This window comes from Spermophilus citellus (genome assembly GCF_964194105.1).
Source record: "Spermophilus citellus genome assembly, chromosome: 10".
NCBI lineage: Eukaryota > Metazoa > Chordata > Mammalia > Rodentia > Sciuridae > Spermophilus > Spermophilus citellus.
Window position 1 is genome coordinate 28,734,118 of NC_138197.1, and position 16,706 is coordinate 28,750,823.

A 16,706-nucleotide genomic window follows, 5' to 3' on the forward strand; every position below is an offset into this window, starting at 1 on the left:
TCTCAAAAACCTAAGGGAACATGGGGTGAAGATGGAGTCAATTTTGCAAGCAGGAAGTTTATGAGCTCCACTTGAAACAAAAGGTATCACTGGAGCTCCTGGCAAAGCCAGATTCCAGTCCTTTCCTTGGGATAAGGCTTCCTCCCTCCCCTTCTCAGCCTGGGATTGCTGGATCTGATGGAAAATAGGGGATCTCATGTTGTGCTGGACCTTGAAATATGCTGGAAAGAAAGCCCAGAGGTCTGTGGGACCTTCAAATGCCTTCCCCCCACACCTTGTCCCCTGCTAGCATGAACCAGGGAAGCTCTTCCACACCTTATTTGGGCACATTCCTTAATCTAACAATACGTGGACCACAAATGCCCCAGATTATCTAATCCTAATCCCTCTTCTCTACATTGCAAATCTGAACAATAAAACAGAGCTGCAGGTGTGAAAGCCTGTAACATGGCTTTTTTTTTTTTTTTTTTTTTTGGTATTGGGGATTAAACCCAGGGGCAATTTACCATTGAGTCACATCCCCAGCTTTTAAAAAATTGTTTAGAGACAGGGTCTTGCTCAACTACCAAAACTGGCCTTGAACTTGCAACGCTCTTGCCTCAGATTCCAAGTTGTTGGGATATAAGGCATGCGCCACCTGGCCATATCACACCTGGCCAACTTCCTCTCTCTACTGTAGGTGAAGATGGGGAGAGCTATGCTCTGTCTTCCAAGTAATTCCTCCTCTTGGCCTGGCAATTAATGCTGACTGCTTCTTTAGCCTTTTTTGCAAGATGTACTATAGCAGTTTCTTTAACCTTTTTTTGTTGGCTTTACTTGAAAAGTCTTTTAGTCTTAATAACCATAATTATCTCTTATTTATCTTTCTTCTCAGGGCCTGCAGAGCCATGTAAAATCAATTTATTCTGGTATGGTCCCCTGGGCACCTGGTGCTGTCTCCATTTTTAACGGAGATAAGTAGGGTGGAGGGGAACAAGATTATTTATTCCACTGCGCAATAGGCCCTGGAGGTTCTGAGATCCTGCGAAAGTGGCAGTGGAGACCAGAGCTGGGATAAAGAACCGATTTCTCATTCAGGGCCTAAGGAAAAGTCTAATGGTTTTCTAATGTCTAAAAAGGTGTCTGCTCTACACCTTTCCACCTACCAACCCACCACCACCACCACCATCAAGTTCAAGGTCTCTCTTGCCAGTCCCACCAGGAACTAGTCTTCTGTTTCACTTATCACATTTTTTTTTAAAGAGAGAGTGAGAGAGGAGAGAGAGAGAGAGAGAGAGAGAGAGAGATATCTTAATATTTATTTATTTATTTATTTTAGTTCTCGGCGGACACAACATCTTTGTTGGTATGTGGTGCTGAGGATCGAACCTGGGCCGCTCGCATGCCAGGCGAGCGCGCTACCGCTTGAGCCACATCCCCAGCCCCTCACTTATCACATTTTGCACATAGCAATGGGAAGGTCTATTTGCCCTGGTCGCACTGCCCACAGCCCCAGGGGCTCTTGAGGCCTCCCTGACTCCTTGAAACCCCAAACTCCTTGAAACTCCTTTTTCATTCTCAGCTCCTGTGTCATTTCCTCAGTAAGACCTTTGCAGACATACAGACTCCCTGAGCTGCATTTCCCTTGTTTACAGTCTTACCTCAGTTTGCATTTTGTATACCCACAGATGCGATTAGCTAAATGTCCTCTCCTGTGGTGTGCTGAGAACAGGGATCTTGTTCATTTTTACTCACTGTTGTGTCCCCAGGGTCTAGTCCAATGCTGACAAATGTGAAGTATTTGGGTATATGTTGAACAAATGAGTACATAACTGCATGACTAAGAGCGATGGCAGGAGATCCTGGTATCTTCGTGTCTTCAGGGCGTTGGTCTAGACCTCACGTGCTCCAGATCCTGACTAGCCATGCTGCTGATTCTCAGCAAGGGCTTACAAAGTGAGACTTTCCAGGACCTGGCACAGGAAGTGAGCCTGCAGCAGCAGTACTGAGAGCTCTGACTCCCGAGCCATGGCAAAATGATGGCTTTCCTTGTACTCCAGCCAGATCCCTGGACCTTCCTGGTCACCGGCCCAGGAACATGCCTCATGTGGCTTAAAGCATGTGGTTGCACAGCTTCAAACATGCTCAAGCAAAACTTCCATTAGAGAGAAAGCCAGAGGAGGTCCATGTTTATGATCAGAATTGAACTCTTCTGCCTTTGGGGGCATCCACAGCATTCTGTTCTGCCTTCGCTGGGGTATATAGCCCAGCTCCCATTCACCCTAGGGAGGATGGGAAGTTGGAGGAGGCAGCAGCAACCTCTACCCTGCTCTGTACCTTGGTGTGCTTGGCTTGGGATGCCTCACCTTGAGCCCTAAGGAATGGAGCCAGCTAGCTACAGAGTGAGACTTCTGAGGCTGTGAGTCCTCAAATAAACTTTTCCTCTTGGTATAGACCCAGGTTTCCCAACATCTGCATTCCTGACATCTGGGAATAGAAAATTCTTTGTTGTGGGAGCCAGTGGAAGGGAAGGAGGTGGGGGAGTGTCCTGTGCATTCTAGGTTATTCAGCAGTGTCCCTAGCCTTTACCTACTAGATGCCAGTAGCAGCTCCTTCCCCAGTCATTTCAATCAAAAACATGTTTCCAGACATTGCCCAAGGTCCTCTGGGGAGGCAAAATCACTGCCACTCATGTAGACTGGACACAAACAAGAGTAGCAGCCACTGGGCAGGACTGGAAAGTGCCCTTTTTAGCAGAAATGCCCTTTTTTTATCTCTGAGGCAGGACAGATGACTCACACCTAAAGTCACACTGGATGGTGTAGCCATTGTGGAAAATGGGATGATGTTTCCTCAAAAAGTTAAAAATAGAATTGGCAAATAATCCAGCATTCTAACCCCAAAGAATTGAAAGCAAGAACTTGAAGAGCTATTTGGACACCCATAGCCACAGCAGCTATTATGGTATGGATGTGATTTACCCCTCAAAAGCTCAGGTGTGAGATGATGCAAGAAGGTTCAGAAGAGAAATTATTGGGTTGTGAAGTCTTAATACAATCAGTGAATTAATCCTGTGTGGTAACTGAAGACTGGTAGGGTGTGGCTGGAGGAGGTGGGCATTGGGGGTATGTCTTTGGGGTATATATTTGTATCTGGTGAGTAGAGTCTTTTTTCTCTGCTTCCTGATCATGTGAGCCACTTCCCTCTGCTATACTCTTTTGCAGTGAGTCTCCTGTCTCACCTTGAGCCCTAAGGAATGGAGCCAGCTAGCTATAGAGTGAGACTTCTGAGGCTGTGAGTCCTCAAATAAACTTTTCCTCTACAATTGTTCTTGTTGGGTTATTTAGTCACAGAAGCTAAAAAGCTGATTAAAACAGCAGTGTTTTTCACAAACAGCCAAGGGGTGTAAGCATCCTGAGAGCCGACTGACAGATGTTTAAACTTAAAGTGGTACATACTTAACAGTGGGACATTCAGCTCTATAAAGGAAGGAAATTCTGACACGGGCTACAATGTGGATGAACTCTGAAGATGCTAAGTGAAATAAACAGATGCAGAAGGACACAGGTCGGATGATTCCATAAAGAACAGGTACTTACTGTCGAGAAATTCCTGGAGACAGAGAATAGATAGTGATTGCAGGGGCTGGGGGAGGGATAGTGGGGACTTACTGTTTTGTCAATACAGAGTTTCTGCTTTGCAAGATGAAAAGAGTTCTGGAGATTGATGATAGTAATGGTTGCCCAACAATGTGAATGTACTTAATGCCATCAAACTGGTTAAAAATTTGGTGGCAAATTTCATGTAATGCACATTTTAACACAACTTAAAAACATCACAGTGTGGAGAATACCAGGGACCAGGCTGAGATGTGGTACCCACCTGTGCATTTAGGGAGGGATCTCCAGGTCCCGGTGTTGCAGCTGAGTGCCCTACATGCATAAGCTCATTTAATTCTCCTCTAATGCTAGAAGGTAGCTATTCATAATTCACAGCTAAGGAACCATGGCCTGAGGGGTTAAGAGACATACAAATTCACATTACTAGTAAGCTGCCAATCTGAGATCACAACCCAAGTCAATTAACCACAAAAATCTTTTAAAGTTTTCAAGTTAAACTAAATCAGAAGTCAGCTAACTTCTTCTGTAATTAACCTAAATCAGAAGTCAGCTAACTTCTTGTGTAAAAAGCTAGATAAGATGCATCCATTCAGTCTTTGTCACTACTACTCAACTCGGCCACTATCTTGGGAACATGTAAATGGATGAGCACAGCTGTGTTCCAACAAAACTTTACTTATAGAAACAGGTATTGGGTCAGATTTGGTTAGCCTACCAACCTCTAAAGGATTCTTAGCCATTTGGCTTAGCCCGAATTCTAAGACAGTGTTATGGTTTGGACATGAGGTGTCCCTTCAAAACTCCCAAGTTTATGCAGGAATATTCAGAGGTGAGCTGACTGGATTATGAAAGCTGTGATCTAATCAATCCATTCTAGTTTGAATGGAGTGACAGGGTGGAAGCTATAGGCAGGTGCAGGATGGCTGGAGAAGGGGAGTCATTGCGGGTATGCTTGAGGGTGTATCCTCAGGGCCTTCTTTCCCTCTCTGCTTCCTGGTCCCCAGGAGGTGAGAAGATTTCCTCCACTGTGCCATTCGGCTTTCATGTTCTGCCTCATCTTGGGTCCAGGGCAATGGACTCAGCTGTCTGTGTACTGAGATCTCTGAAACCAGGAGCCCCAAATAAACTTTCCCTTCTCTGAGCTGTTCTTGTGAGGTATCTTGGCCACAGGGACAAAAATCTGACTTAACACAGGGAGGTGGGTACTTGGTTTTGGTAGATAATCTTTTTAGACCTCTGAAAGCCAGAGAAGTAGGAGAGGGGAGTCCCTCAGGTCCTCCCCAGACCTCTCATGAGTGTCCTTGAGGCAGGACTGGTACTTGGGACCCTCCGTTTCCCTAAGGTACTGCGTTAGAACCAACCCTGAAAAGCAGCAATAACCCCATCTCTGCCTGGAGGAGTCTCCATGAAACCTGAGAGGTTCCTTGAGGAGGATGGTGTGACACCGAGGGCCCACTGGTGAGGCGCAGGACTCGAAACTCCTATACCCCTGTTCACACAGGTCAGTGTCCATCACCTGCAGCCCTATACCAGAAGGTCCCCACGTGGAGCTCAAGCATCGGGCAGCTGGTGCTCCTACTCTCCACGCCACCCACCTCTGCTTCCTCCAGAGTTCCTTCAGGGGCCTCAATTTGAAAAATCTGCAGGACTCCTCCTTTGTTCTAGGTGCATACAGTATCCTTTTGGGCTAGCTACCTGCTGGTGGGCTCGGACCACTGTGGCAGTCTCCCCACCTTTTGGATAATTGCTAAGTTGATCTTGCCGTCTGCAAAAAAAGGTGTTTTTTGTTTGTTTGTTTATTTGTTTTTAAGAATGAGAAAGAAGGTAAAACACATCAAGGGAGGAGCTTAACTTACTTTCTCCTTTCTCAAAACAATTGCAGGCTCTGCAGAACCTTCTTCCAACTGTGCTTCTTCACCAGCTCCTGCGACCACTACTTTTCCCCTCCACTGAGCCCAGTCTCCCATGACAAATGTGAGCTCTCTCCTTTCCCTTCCCATGAGGCTGCACTGGGGACTGAAGGCAAAAAGGCAATGGAGGCCTGGCCCAAGGAATGGGAGTCATCCCAGGGAGTGGTCGTACCCAGAGAGCTACATGGGGGGTAACAAGCCAAGACGCCTTAGAATCTGCCAGGACAAGCATGGACAGGGGGATACCCACAGGCAGCCATGGTCAACTCTGAGAAGGCTGAAGGCTGCTCTTCCTCATGTCTGTCTTCCCATCCTATCTGCCTCCTTGGGTGGCCAGAGGGATGGCGGTTCCATGACCTGCTCTGCTCTCTCTCCATCACACCTTGTCAGTCTGAAAGCTTCAAAGGCTCCATTGCCCGCAAATGGAGGAAAACTTTGAGAATTAAGTAGATAGTAGAAATAAATGGCTTGAGTGCAGCAGCCTGGGCTCCTTGGCTCCTCCATCTCCTTTTCTTCCCACCTGGATCAGGAGGGAGGTGGAGAGGAAGGTAGCTGGGACTAATGTTTCTGATCACATCCCAAGTCAAATACAAATGATTTATCTATAAATGTATACTTGGCAGTTGAAATTCACTGAGTCGGGGCTGGGGATGTGGCTCAAGCGGTAGCACGCTCGCCTGGCATGCGTGCGGCCCGGGTTCAATCCTCAGCACCACATACCAACAAAGATGTTGTGTCCGCCGAGAACTAAAAAAATAAATATTAAAAATTCTCTCTCTCTCCTCTCTCACTCTCTCTTAAAAAAAAAAAAGACAGGTGCTTTGCAGAAAGAAATATGTGAAGTCTAAAAAAATCATTAGGATGCAGTCAATTAGCAGGATTTGATTTCCCTCCCTCCTTCTTAAAAAAAAAAAAAAAAAGAAATTCACTGAGTCTCTTCCATTCTCATTAAAGAGAGGGGTTCAATGAGAGTTAATGGGGAATGGATACCGAGAGTACTGAGATAACAGCACACATGGCCCAGAGTCGATGCTCAATGCATGTGAGCATTGACTTTTTTTTTTTTTTTTTCTAGCTGAGCTAGGCAGGCAGGGTCTGGCAGGACAGTCCAGTGGCACTTGCCTAGCACTGCCTAGCATGAGCAAGGCCCTGGGCTCCATCCCCAGCACCCCCACCCCCCGAAAAGTTAAGCATGTCCATTAAAACCACCCTAGCAAACACTTCTACTGTGGACCTGTGAATGACAATTATGAAGCTCCTAGGTAGAGGTTAGTCAAAGGGCTCCTTGAAATACCCCAAATCTGGCCTTCCATGTGGAGTGGGACTTGGGGAATCTGTTTCAGCAACAGAAACTTATTAGGGAGCCAGTTGCTGAAAACAAAGGGGTGCAGAGCTGGTGTTGCTCCCCAGGTTTCTTCCCTGGATGTGCATAATGGTGGGATGACCCTAGGAAATGCATGCAAACCCCATCCTGTGGAGCCAGGCAGAGGAAGAATCCAACACTTCATTTCATCCGGGTTACAGGCTCCTGCTGCGTAGCTCCCAGGGACGAGTGGAGATGGCATGATACTGATGAGTGATCATATTTCATTGCCCAATTTTACTATATTCTGAAAATTTAGACTTAAACAAAGCCTGACCATCATAGATTTTCCTTCTGACAGCACAGGCACACATCTTTTCCAAAAATGCTTTTAACAGAGCACACAAAGATGAGGTGGGGGCTAAGAGTTGCTTTCACAGTACTCGAGTGGGGCCTGTTTTATTTACTTCCAACTGGGTGACATCATGAGGACAGTGAGAAGACATAGTGACAATTAAGGTGGAAACTCACTAAACCAGGGCTTGGGAAACTACACCCCTGAGCTGAACCTGGCTGTAACCTCTATTTCTATGGTCTATGAGAATAGTTTTTATAATTTTTAAATGGCTGAAAAAGAAAGACCCAAAGAAGACTAACATTTGATGACATAATGAAATTATCTAAAATTTGAATTCCAGTGTCCTTAAATAAAGATTTTTGGGAACTCGGCATGCTCATCTATCTGTTTATACATTATCTGTGGATGACTTCAGGCAGAAACCACCAAGTTGGTGAAGGTGAGAGAGACTACCCACCTACAAAACAGAAAACACTGGTTCTCTGGACCTTTATAAGAAGTTTGCTGAGCCCGCCCTAGCAATGGTGTGCCCCTAGGCTCTGCCACAGGCTGTCCTTCCAGATGTGCTTTGAGAGGGTTGAGAGCAAAGGTGAGATGATGCTCAGAAATGCCCTCTCCCAGCATGCCGCATTGGACACTGTCCTATCCTAAGGCACACGCAGCAGAGATGACTTCGTTGAAAGCAACAGATCTGTGCCTTTCTATCTCTACTCTCAGAAGGTTCCTCTCTGTGTCTTACTTAAGTCTTATGTTACTATCATCATTTCTCACAATCCTGGGGAGTTACTCAATCAGAGAAGGGAAATGACCCCCAGTCTGACCTCAAGTAAAGGACAGAAATAGAATGAATGCAGGAGGTCCGGGTCCCAGTAGAGTTTGGGCTGACCTTCCAGAACCGAACTGAGGTCTTTTCTGTTAAGGATGTCACCTCCTGTGGGGCAGTTCTAGCTCAGGACAAGAATTCCCAGGCTCCTGGGTGTTCCAGGTGGGCTGGCCCAGCTGGGACCCTTCTTACCTGCAAGTCCCTTCTGGCGATGAAGCCCTTGCCTTCGGCATCACAGGTCTGGAAAAATTCCTTCGATTTCCTCAGCATGGCCAGCTGGCCTGGCGCCTGCTCCTGGGTCTCCCTGCGCTCCTGGTGGTCCTGCGGACTCAGGCAGGCGCCGCTCCCATCCGGCTCCCCGCCAAGTCCCTGGGGTCTGCGGACCACTCTCTCACCAGGGGTAGCCATACGGATCGGCCAACTTCTCTGTCTTTTCCAAACCTAAGTATGAAGATGGGTGAGAGAAACAGGTGTGACAAGGACAGAGTAGGGCTGGAAAAGAACCAGAGGGGATGAGAGGGAGGCGCAGAGCCAGTCGCTGGTGTGTCCTGACATCTCTTAGCAACCGCTTCTTAATTAACAGAAGCTCAGGATGCAGAAGAAGTGTGCCAGAATCGACAGCTAAGAGATCAGCTAGTCCGCAGGAGGGGAGGAGGCAAGAGTAGAGAAACAGGAATTTCCATATTGGAAGGAGACGGGTAGAGGAAGCCTGAAAACAATTTCTCCTTATTTAAACAGCCACACAACAATTAAAACAGATCCTGATGAGCCAGCCCTTTATTGTTTTCTTAGAGGCACACTTTATCATAGCCTCAATATATCCTTTTTTTTTTCATGGAATTTTCACATCCCTCTAAGATGGATATTACTCACTCCCTTTTAGAATCCAGAATAAATCCATTTTTACCAATGAGAACATTGAGGATCAGAGAGGTTGAGTGACTTGACCAACACCACACAGCAAGTTAATGCAAAAGCTGAGATTTCAACTGAAACTCATAAAACTTGTACAGTATTCCATCTTAATTTCACACTGTCCTAACTTCTCAGCACCACCATCAGGATGGGGAACTTCCCTCGTTCACATGCATTCTCTCCAACATCACTCACAATCAACAGGTTCTTGCTGAGCTCTTACCCAGTACTGCAGACCTCTGCCAGGATCATGAGCTCTGCAGTTCAAGTAGGGGAAAGTACAACCTATCCTCAAGGAGCTTCATGCTGAACTGCACTTGCCAGGCCTTGGTGATACCCTAGCCTGTGTTCATCCAAAATAGAACCAAAGACTAACAAAGGAATATTATAAAAAATTTTATGCCAATAAAATTGGTAATTTGGCTAAGATGGGAAACTCCTTGAAAAACACACCAGAGATCAAAGTTCTCTCAAGAAGAAACAGAGACAAATGACCCTATTAAAGAAATTAAACTGATAGTTAAAAATATTCCTATAAGAAAACTTTAGGTCCAAAAGCTAAATTGAAAAATTCTACCAAATATTTAAAGAAGAACTTACACCAATTCTACCCAAGCTCTTCCAAAAAACTGATGTGTAAGGAACTACTTTCTAAGAGTATACAAAGGCCAATATGATCCTGACACCAAAAGCTGGAAAAAAATAGTTAAAGGAAAGAAAAATACAGGCCAACTTCCCTTGTGAACATAAATGCAAAAGATCTGTAGAAAATTTTAGCAGATTGAATCCAACTTCATATATAAAGACAGGGTAGTATATCCTGACCAAGCAGGGTTTATCCCAGGAATGCAAGGATGGCTTAACATTTGAAAACCAATAATACAATTCACCATGCTAACAAATTTAGAAGGGAAAACCTTATGATCATCTTTGTGGATGCAAGAAAAGTATTTAACAAAATTCACTCCTGACAAAAACTCTCAAATAACTAGGAATAGGAAGGACCTTTCTATCCCAACCTGAACAAGGGCATCTCCCAAACAAATCAAAAACACCACCAGCTAACATTGTCCCTAATGGTGAAAAACCAACGTTCTTCCCTACCATCCGTGAAAAGACAAGAAGGTCTGCTCTTACCACTTCTATTCAGCATTGTGATGAAGATTCTAGCCAGTTCAAGGAGACGAAAAAGAAATAGAAGAAATTCATATTGGAAAGGAAAAGGTAAATCATAGTTAGTCTCAGTAGCATGATTATTCATGTAAAAAAAATTGATGAAGTTCACCAAAGTTACTAGAACTGTAAGTGAAATTTACAAGGTAGTAGGACACCAGCTCTAATCATAAAAATCAATTGCATTTTTCCTATGCCCACGATAAAAAGTTAAAATAGAAATACCACTTACAGTAGCATTAAAAATATGAAATGTTATAGTACTTTTAAACTGAAAGCTGCCAACCATTGATGAGAAAAGTTAAAGATTTTTTAAAAAAAGTGGGTGGGGGGGAGATAAGACATACATATTGGTTGGAAGACTCAATATTAAGAAGCTATTTATTCCTAAATTCAATATATTTATCTCACTCCCAGTCAAAAGCCCAACAGGCTTTTGCTGTTGTTGTAGAAATTGACAAGTTGACTTACACAGAAAGGCCAAGTGCAGAGAATAGCCAAACGCTTTGAAAAAGAACAAAATTGGAAGATGAACACACTTGATTTCAAGGCTTATTATAAAGCTACTGTAATAAAGACAGTGTGGCAATGATCATAGAGGCACAATTCACAATAGCTAGGCTGTGGAACCAACCTAGATGCCCTTCAATAGATGAATGGATTAAAAAAAATGTGGCATCTATACACAATGGAGTATTACACAGCACTAAAAAATGACAAAATCATAGAATTTGCAGGGAAATGGATGGCATTAGAGCAGATTATGCTAAGCGAAGCTAGCCAATCCTTTATATCAAATGTCTTCTTTGATAGAAAAAGAGCAACTAAGAACAGAACAGGGAGGAAGAGCATGAGGAAAAGATTAACATTAAACAGAGACGAGTGGGGGGAGAGAAAGGGAGAGAGAAGGGAAAGCATATGGAAATGGTAGGAGACCCTCAATGTTACACAAAATTACATATAAGAGGTTGTGAGGGGAAAGGGGGAGGGAAACAAGGGAGAGAATTGAACAACAGCAGATGAGGTAGAGAGGGAAGATGGGAGGGGAGGGGAGGGGGGATAGTAGGGGATAGGAAAGGCAGCAGAATACAACAGTCACTAATATGCCATTATGTAAAAATGAGAGTGTATAACTGATGTGATTCTGCAATTTGTATTTGGGGTAAAAATGGGAGTTCATAACCCAATTGAGTCAAATGTATGAAAAATGATATATCATGAGCTTTGTAATGTTTTGAACAACCAATAAAAAAAAAGGCAGTGTAGCATTGGCATTAAGAGTCACAAATAGCTCTGTGCAGGCTGAGGTGTAGCTCAGTGGTATACTACTTGTTTAGTATGTGTAAGGCCCTGGGTTCAATCCCCAGCCCTGGAAGAGAGTATACAGAAGAGAATAGAAAACAGAGAATCCATAAATACATTATAATAATTTGAGGCAAAGACACAAAAGTAAATCAGGGAATAAAGGGTAGGTTTTTGTTTTCAACAAATAGTACCAGAAAAAGTGGATACCCATTTTCAAAAAGAACTTCAAACTGTACCTTATATTATATACAAAAATCAACTCAGAATGTACCATGGACCTGATAGAAAGACTAACCTAGGAAACTTCAATGATAAAATGCCTTTGTGGCCATAGCTGAGGCCATGATATCTTAGCCCCATGCAATAGCAAATCCATAAAATCCCGAGATATTGACCTTCAACAAAATCCAAAATCTCTGCACTTTGAGTGACATTCGTTAAAGAGAATGAAAAGCAAAGCATAGACAAAGTATTTATAAAACACTTATCTGAGAGAGAATTTTGACCCAGAATATATAAAGAACTCTTAAAAACTCATTAAGAAAACAAACTCAAAATTTTTTTAAGGGGCAAAACTTTTGAACAGGCACTCTATTAAATAAGATACATTGATGTCAATTGACGACATCAAAAGATGTTCACCGACATTGGTCACAAGGGAAATGCATCTGAAAGCCACAATAAAATACCACTACCACTTATTAAAACGGTCAACATTAAAAGAACTTGACCAGACCAATTCTTGGCAAAGATGTGGAGCAATTGGAATTCTAATACATGGCTGATGGGGATTTTAAAGGGAACAACCCCTTTAGAAAATCTTTGGCAGCTTTATAAAAAGTCAAGCTCTCACTATATGATCTAGCCATCCCATTCATAAATGTAGCCAAAATAATAAAAGCATGTGTACATACAAAGACTTGTACATGAATGTTCATAGCACTTTGATTTATAACAGCCCAAAACAACAGTCCAGACATTCACCAAGAGGTGAATGGATAAAGTGATTGTGTGGCATATCTGAAAGGCCAAGGTTCGTTGTCGGAAATTAAAATGCACACACACAGATAGCAGTGATGAAGATGAAGCACCTTATTGCAAGCTGGTGCTAGCTTATATAGAAAGTGAGAGTCAGTTATCTTAAACCAGGAAGCTCCCGGGGCCAATCATAGTAAAGGTCAGGTCATCACCTACGGTGCACGCTTGTCCGCCTTGCATTAGATTCAGGGGGATCACGAACTGTTCACGAATGCGGAAGATGGGAGGACCAATTAGAAAATTTTCAAAACAACTTGTTATCCGCCCACTGGCAACTTGCCTGCAGCCATGTCTGAAAGGCCTGGGTAGTTCTCAGGGAGACTCCCAACATTATCCATATGATGGAAAGCTACTCTGCATTGCAGGGAATGAGCTCAGCAACAAAATGGATAAATCTCAAAATAAGCGTGAGAGTAAAAAAAGCCAGAAAAAAAAAAAAAGAAAAACAAGCACATGTTATATGATTCTATATACATATTTAAAATTCTAAAAAATGGAAACTGATCTATAATGATATAAAGAAAATAAGGGAGGGAGAGGGAGATGGAAAGGAGAAAAAAGCAGGGCAAAAGAAAATTTGGGGACATATGTGGATATGTTCACTGTCTTAATTTCATGAGTATGATATATGAATCCATGAGTTTCATGGATTTATTTAGTTGGTTAGTGTTATGGTTTGGATGTGAGGTACCTCCCCAAAGCTCACTGTGAGACAATGCAAGAGGGTTCAGAGAGGAAATGATTGGGTTGTGATTAACACAATCAGTGCATTAATCTCCTGATGGTATTAACTGAGTGGTAACTGGAGGCAGGTGGGATGTGTCTGGAGGAGGAGGGTCATTGGGGGCATGGCTTTGGGGTATATTCATACTTGAAAGTGCAGATCTCTCTCTCTCTCTCTCTCTCTCTCTCTCTCTCTCTCTCTCTCTCTCTCTCTCCTTTCTGATCATCATGTGAGCTGCTTTCCTCTGCCACATTCCTCCACCATGATGTTCTGCCTCACCTTGAGTCTCAGGGAATGGAGCCTGCTCTCTATGGAATGAAACCTCTGAAACCATGAACTCCTAAATAAACTTTTCCTTCTCTAATATTATTCTGGATGGGTCTTTTAGTCACAGCAGTGAAAAAGCTCACTAAAACAGTTACGTCCAGTAGTCCCTCTGTATCCACGAGGGATTGGTTCCAGGATCTTCCAAGGAGAACCAAAACCATGGGTGCTCAAGTTCTTTTTTATAAATGGTAAAATAGTTGCATATAATCTATTTGCCCCAACTTGTATACTTTAAATCATCTCTAGGTTATTTATAATACCTAGTATAGTAGAGATGTTATGTAATTGATTTGTCCAAGGAATAAGGACAAGCAAAAAAATTTGGATGTGTTTAGGGTAGAAGCAATTTTCCCCAAATACTTTCAATCTGCAAGTGTATTGGATGCAGAACCCACATACAGGAAGAGCTGATCATGTTTAATCCTCTATCAGATATGTATTTTATTATTATTTTTATTTTTAAATGTATTTTATAAATATACATGTATATATAAATACACATATCAAAACTTAACAAATTGCTGTCTTTTTTTTAGAGTTTGAAAAATCCAATACTTTGGATATTCTTTTTTTTTTTTTTTACTTAAGTTATTCTTGAATTATGCATTTCTATTTATTTTAGAGTACATAAAGTGACTGGGAAAGCAAATTTTCAGTTCCCTTCTATAATATGATCATTTTTTTAAAAAGGTGTAGATTTGAAATATGTGCAGTTTATTGTATGTCAATAGCTCAATAAATGTATATTTTCAAAAGAAGAAAAATGAGTCTGGGTCAGAAGCTTCCTCTATCTCTGCAGGCCTCAAAAGTGTAACCCAGCCTATTGTATTTATCCCCAAAATTCTTCCTTTTACATTCAATTCTGGCAATCAGGAAATGACTGAAAATGTAGCAATTTCTTGCTTGATGAGGGCACCTACATGAACCCTAAAAATAAAGAAGCTGGACAGAGTCCCTCCTGAAAGCCACTTATCTATGGCAAGTTCCGCCTCCTTTCTCTGACCTCGTATGCTCTGGCTTGGCTTCAAATCTTTGCCCAGTGTCTGTGGGTTTTTCAAGGGCAACGAGAGACAAAACAACAGAAGAACATCTACTTTCATTTCAAAATAAAGTGGAAACTCTGTCATGAACTCAGCCATCTCACATTTGGATGAAGCCCAAGGAAGCCTTAATCTTCGGGCTAGACGGGGGTTTTTGTCTCAAGGATTTTCCATTAAACCAGCAGGGAGTACAAACATAAAAGGGAAGGGTGAGCATATTCCAAAGACAAAGGGAAAAGGCCATCGCAAAGGAAGAGGAAAAAGAAAATGTGTTGGTGCTAGGGATGGAAACTAGGGCCCCACACATGCCTAGCGCATGCTCTACCACGGAGCTACCCACCCCCACTTTTTACCTGCCAGCCTCCATGAGTGTTTGCAGACTTCTCTTTTCCCCTCCAGAATGGTTCCATGAAAGGCTTTATATGCAGATGGAAATTATCCAGTCCTTAAACATTTAGGAAGATTTCCCAGATACCCAGAGTAATCCTGGCAGCTTAGAAACTATTCAATCAGAAAGTTCATAGACCCAACCTAAATCCTTTCTAGGGGTTCTACGTGAATTCCCCCCTTAATCTGGGCTCAGTGGGATGGAGAATAGCACTGCCTCCCTCCCCATCATACCTGTTGCAAACTTGAAAGCAATCACTAAGTCACCCTGATTTCCTTTAAATCCCTCCTGCAACAGACTGTTAGGAAATCAAAAGTGCCAAAAATATCCCCAGGAGCTATTCAGATTTCTTTAATTGTTCAGGTTTCAGTAGGAGAAACACTCCATGTGCAGCAGTCTCATTGACTGACTCTGAGCTAGCAATGTTGAAGGGAGGCAGAGACAGGGGGTCTTGCCAAACTACGGGGCCAGGGGGTGGGGGTGGGGTGGAGGGTTGATGAGCAAAGGGTTTCCATCACAGCTCTAACATGAATGGAAGCAGGGTGCTCAGCATGTAGTAGGTTCCCTGGGAAGGAACGTTAAGGAAGAATCAAGGCCTCAAATGAGAGGTGTTTACCTTTCCTAGGGCTGCTGTCATAAAGGGCCATAAAGGCAGTTTCTTTCAACAACAGAAACTCACTTTCTCATCTTCCTGGAGACTAGATGTGGAAATCAAGGTATTAGCTAGGCGATGCTCCATTTGAGACTCTGGGTAGAATCCTTTCTCCTTCTAGCTTTTGGAGCTGGTCATCCATTTTTGGCCTCCCCTGGCTTGCAGCAGTATCATTCTAATCTCTATCTTGATGGTGATATGAGCCTCTATTCAAATCATCATCCCCCCTTACAAGGACTCCCGCCATATTGGATTAAAGGCCCATACTAATGATCTCACCTTCACTTGACTGACTACAATTTCAATGACCCTGTTTTTTTTTTTTTTTTTTTTTTTTTTTGGTACCAGGGATTGAACTCAGGGGCACTTAACCACTGAGCCACATCCACAGCCATTTTTTAATTTTACTTAGAAATAAGGTCTCACTGAGTTGCTTAGGACCTTGCTAAGTTGCTGAGGCTGGTTTTGAACTTGTGATCCTCTTGCCTTAGCCTCCTGAGCCTGGGATTACAGGCAATGCACCACTGTGTCTGACTTCAGTGACCTCATTTTGAAAGAAGGCTGTATGCTAAGGTAACAGAGGTTGGGAATTCAACATATCTTTTTGGGAGATGGAATTCAACCTATTTCACATGGATGACCCTGTCACAAAGATTTGAATGGAAATGATTTGTTGGAAGGGACAGGAAATCCTGTTCAGGGAGTGGGAAGTGAAATGAAGAAGGAAGGTAGTCACGAAAAGGTGCTACAGCCAGTCAGCTACCAGACAACTGGCTCTGGGCTATTGGAGCTTCATTCCTCTGGAAAACTCTGCAATTTGGTGCAAAGCACACAGATCACTGATCCAACCCAAGAAGCAAAGAGCCGTTGGGTGAGGCTGCTCCTGAGTGGGGTTAATTCCACAGCATTCTAGCATTCTTGCATGTTATGGCTCTGGAGAAACCCCCCAGCAGTCACAAACATTTCAGATGGAAATTGCCAGAGGACACTGACATAGCCAGGCCCCAGTGACAAGAGTAGAGCACTGACAACATCTACAGGGGCATGAAGGAAGGAGAGGCTCTGGGCCACCTCCATGGCAGATTGAATAGGCCCTAACCCTACTTTTTTTGCTAGGGAGAGAGAATATGGAGGGTGAGGTAGGGAAAGGT

General features: G+C 43.2%; 1 protein-coding gene across 1 annotated transcript in view; it reads right to left on the reverse strand.

Annotated features, from left to right (window-relative positions):
* The window catches only part of CRACR2A (calcium release activated channel regulator 2A), a 215,298-nt gene that overhangs the window by 76,189 nt on the left and 122,403 nt on the right, over nt 1-16,706 (reverse strand). Inside the window, exon 2 of the mRNA XM_081310360.1 lies at nt 8,186-8,434. Coding sequence (XP_081166486.1) covers nt 8,186-8,434 — 249 coding nt within the window. The remainder of the gene's footprint in view (nt 1-8,185; nt 8,435-16,706) is intronic.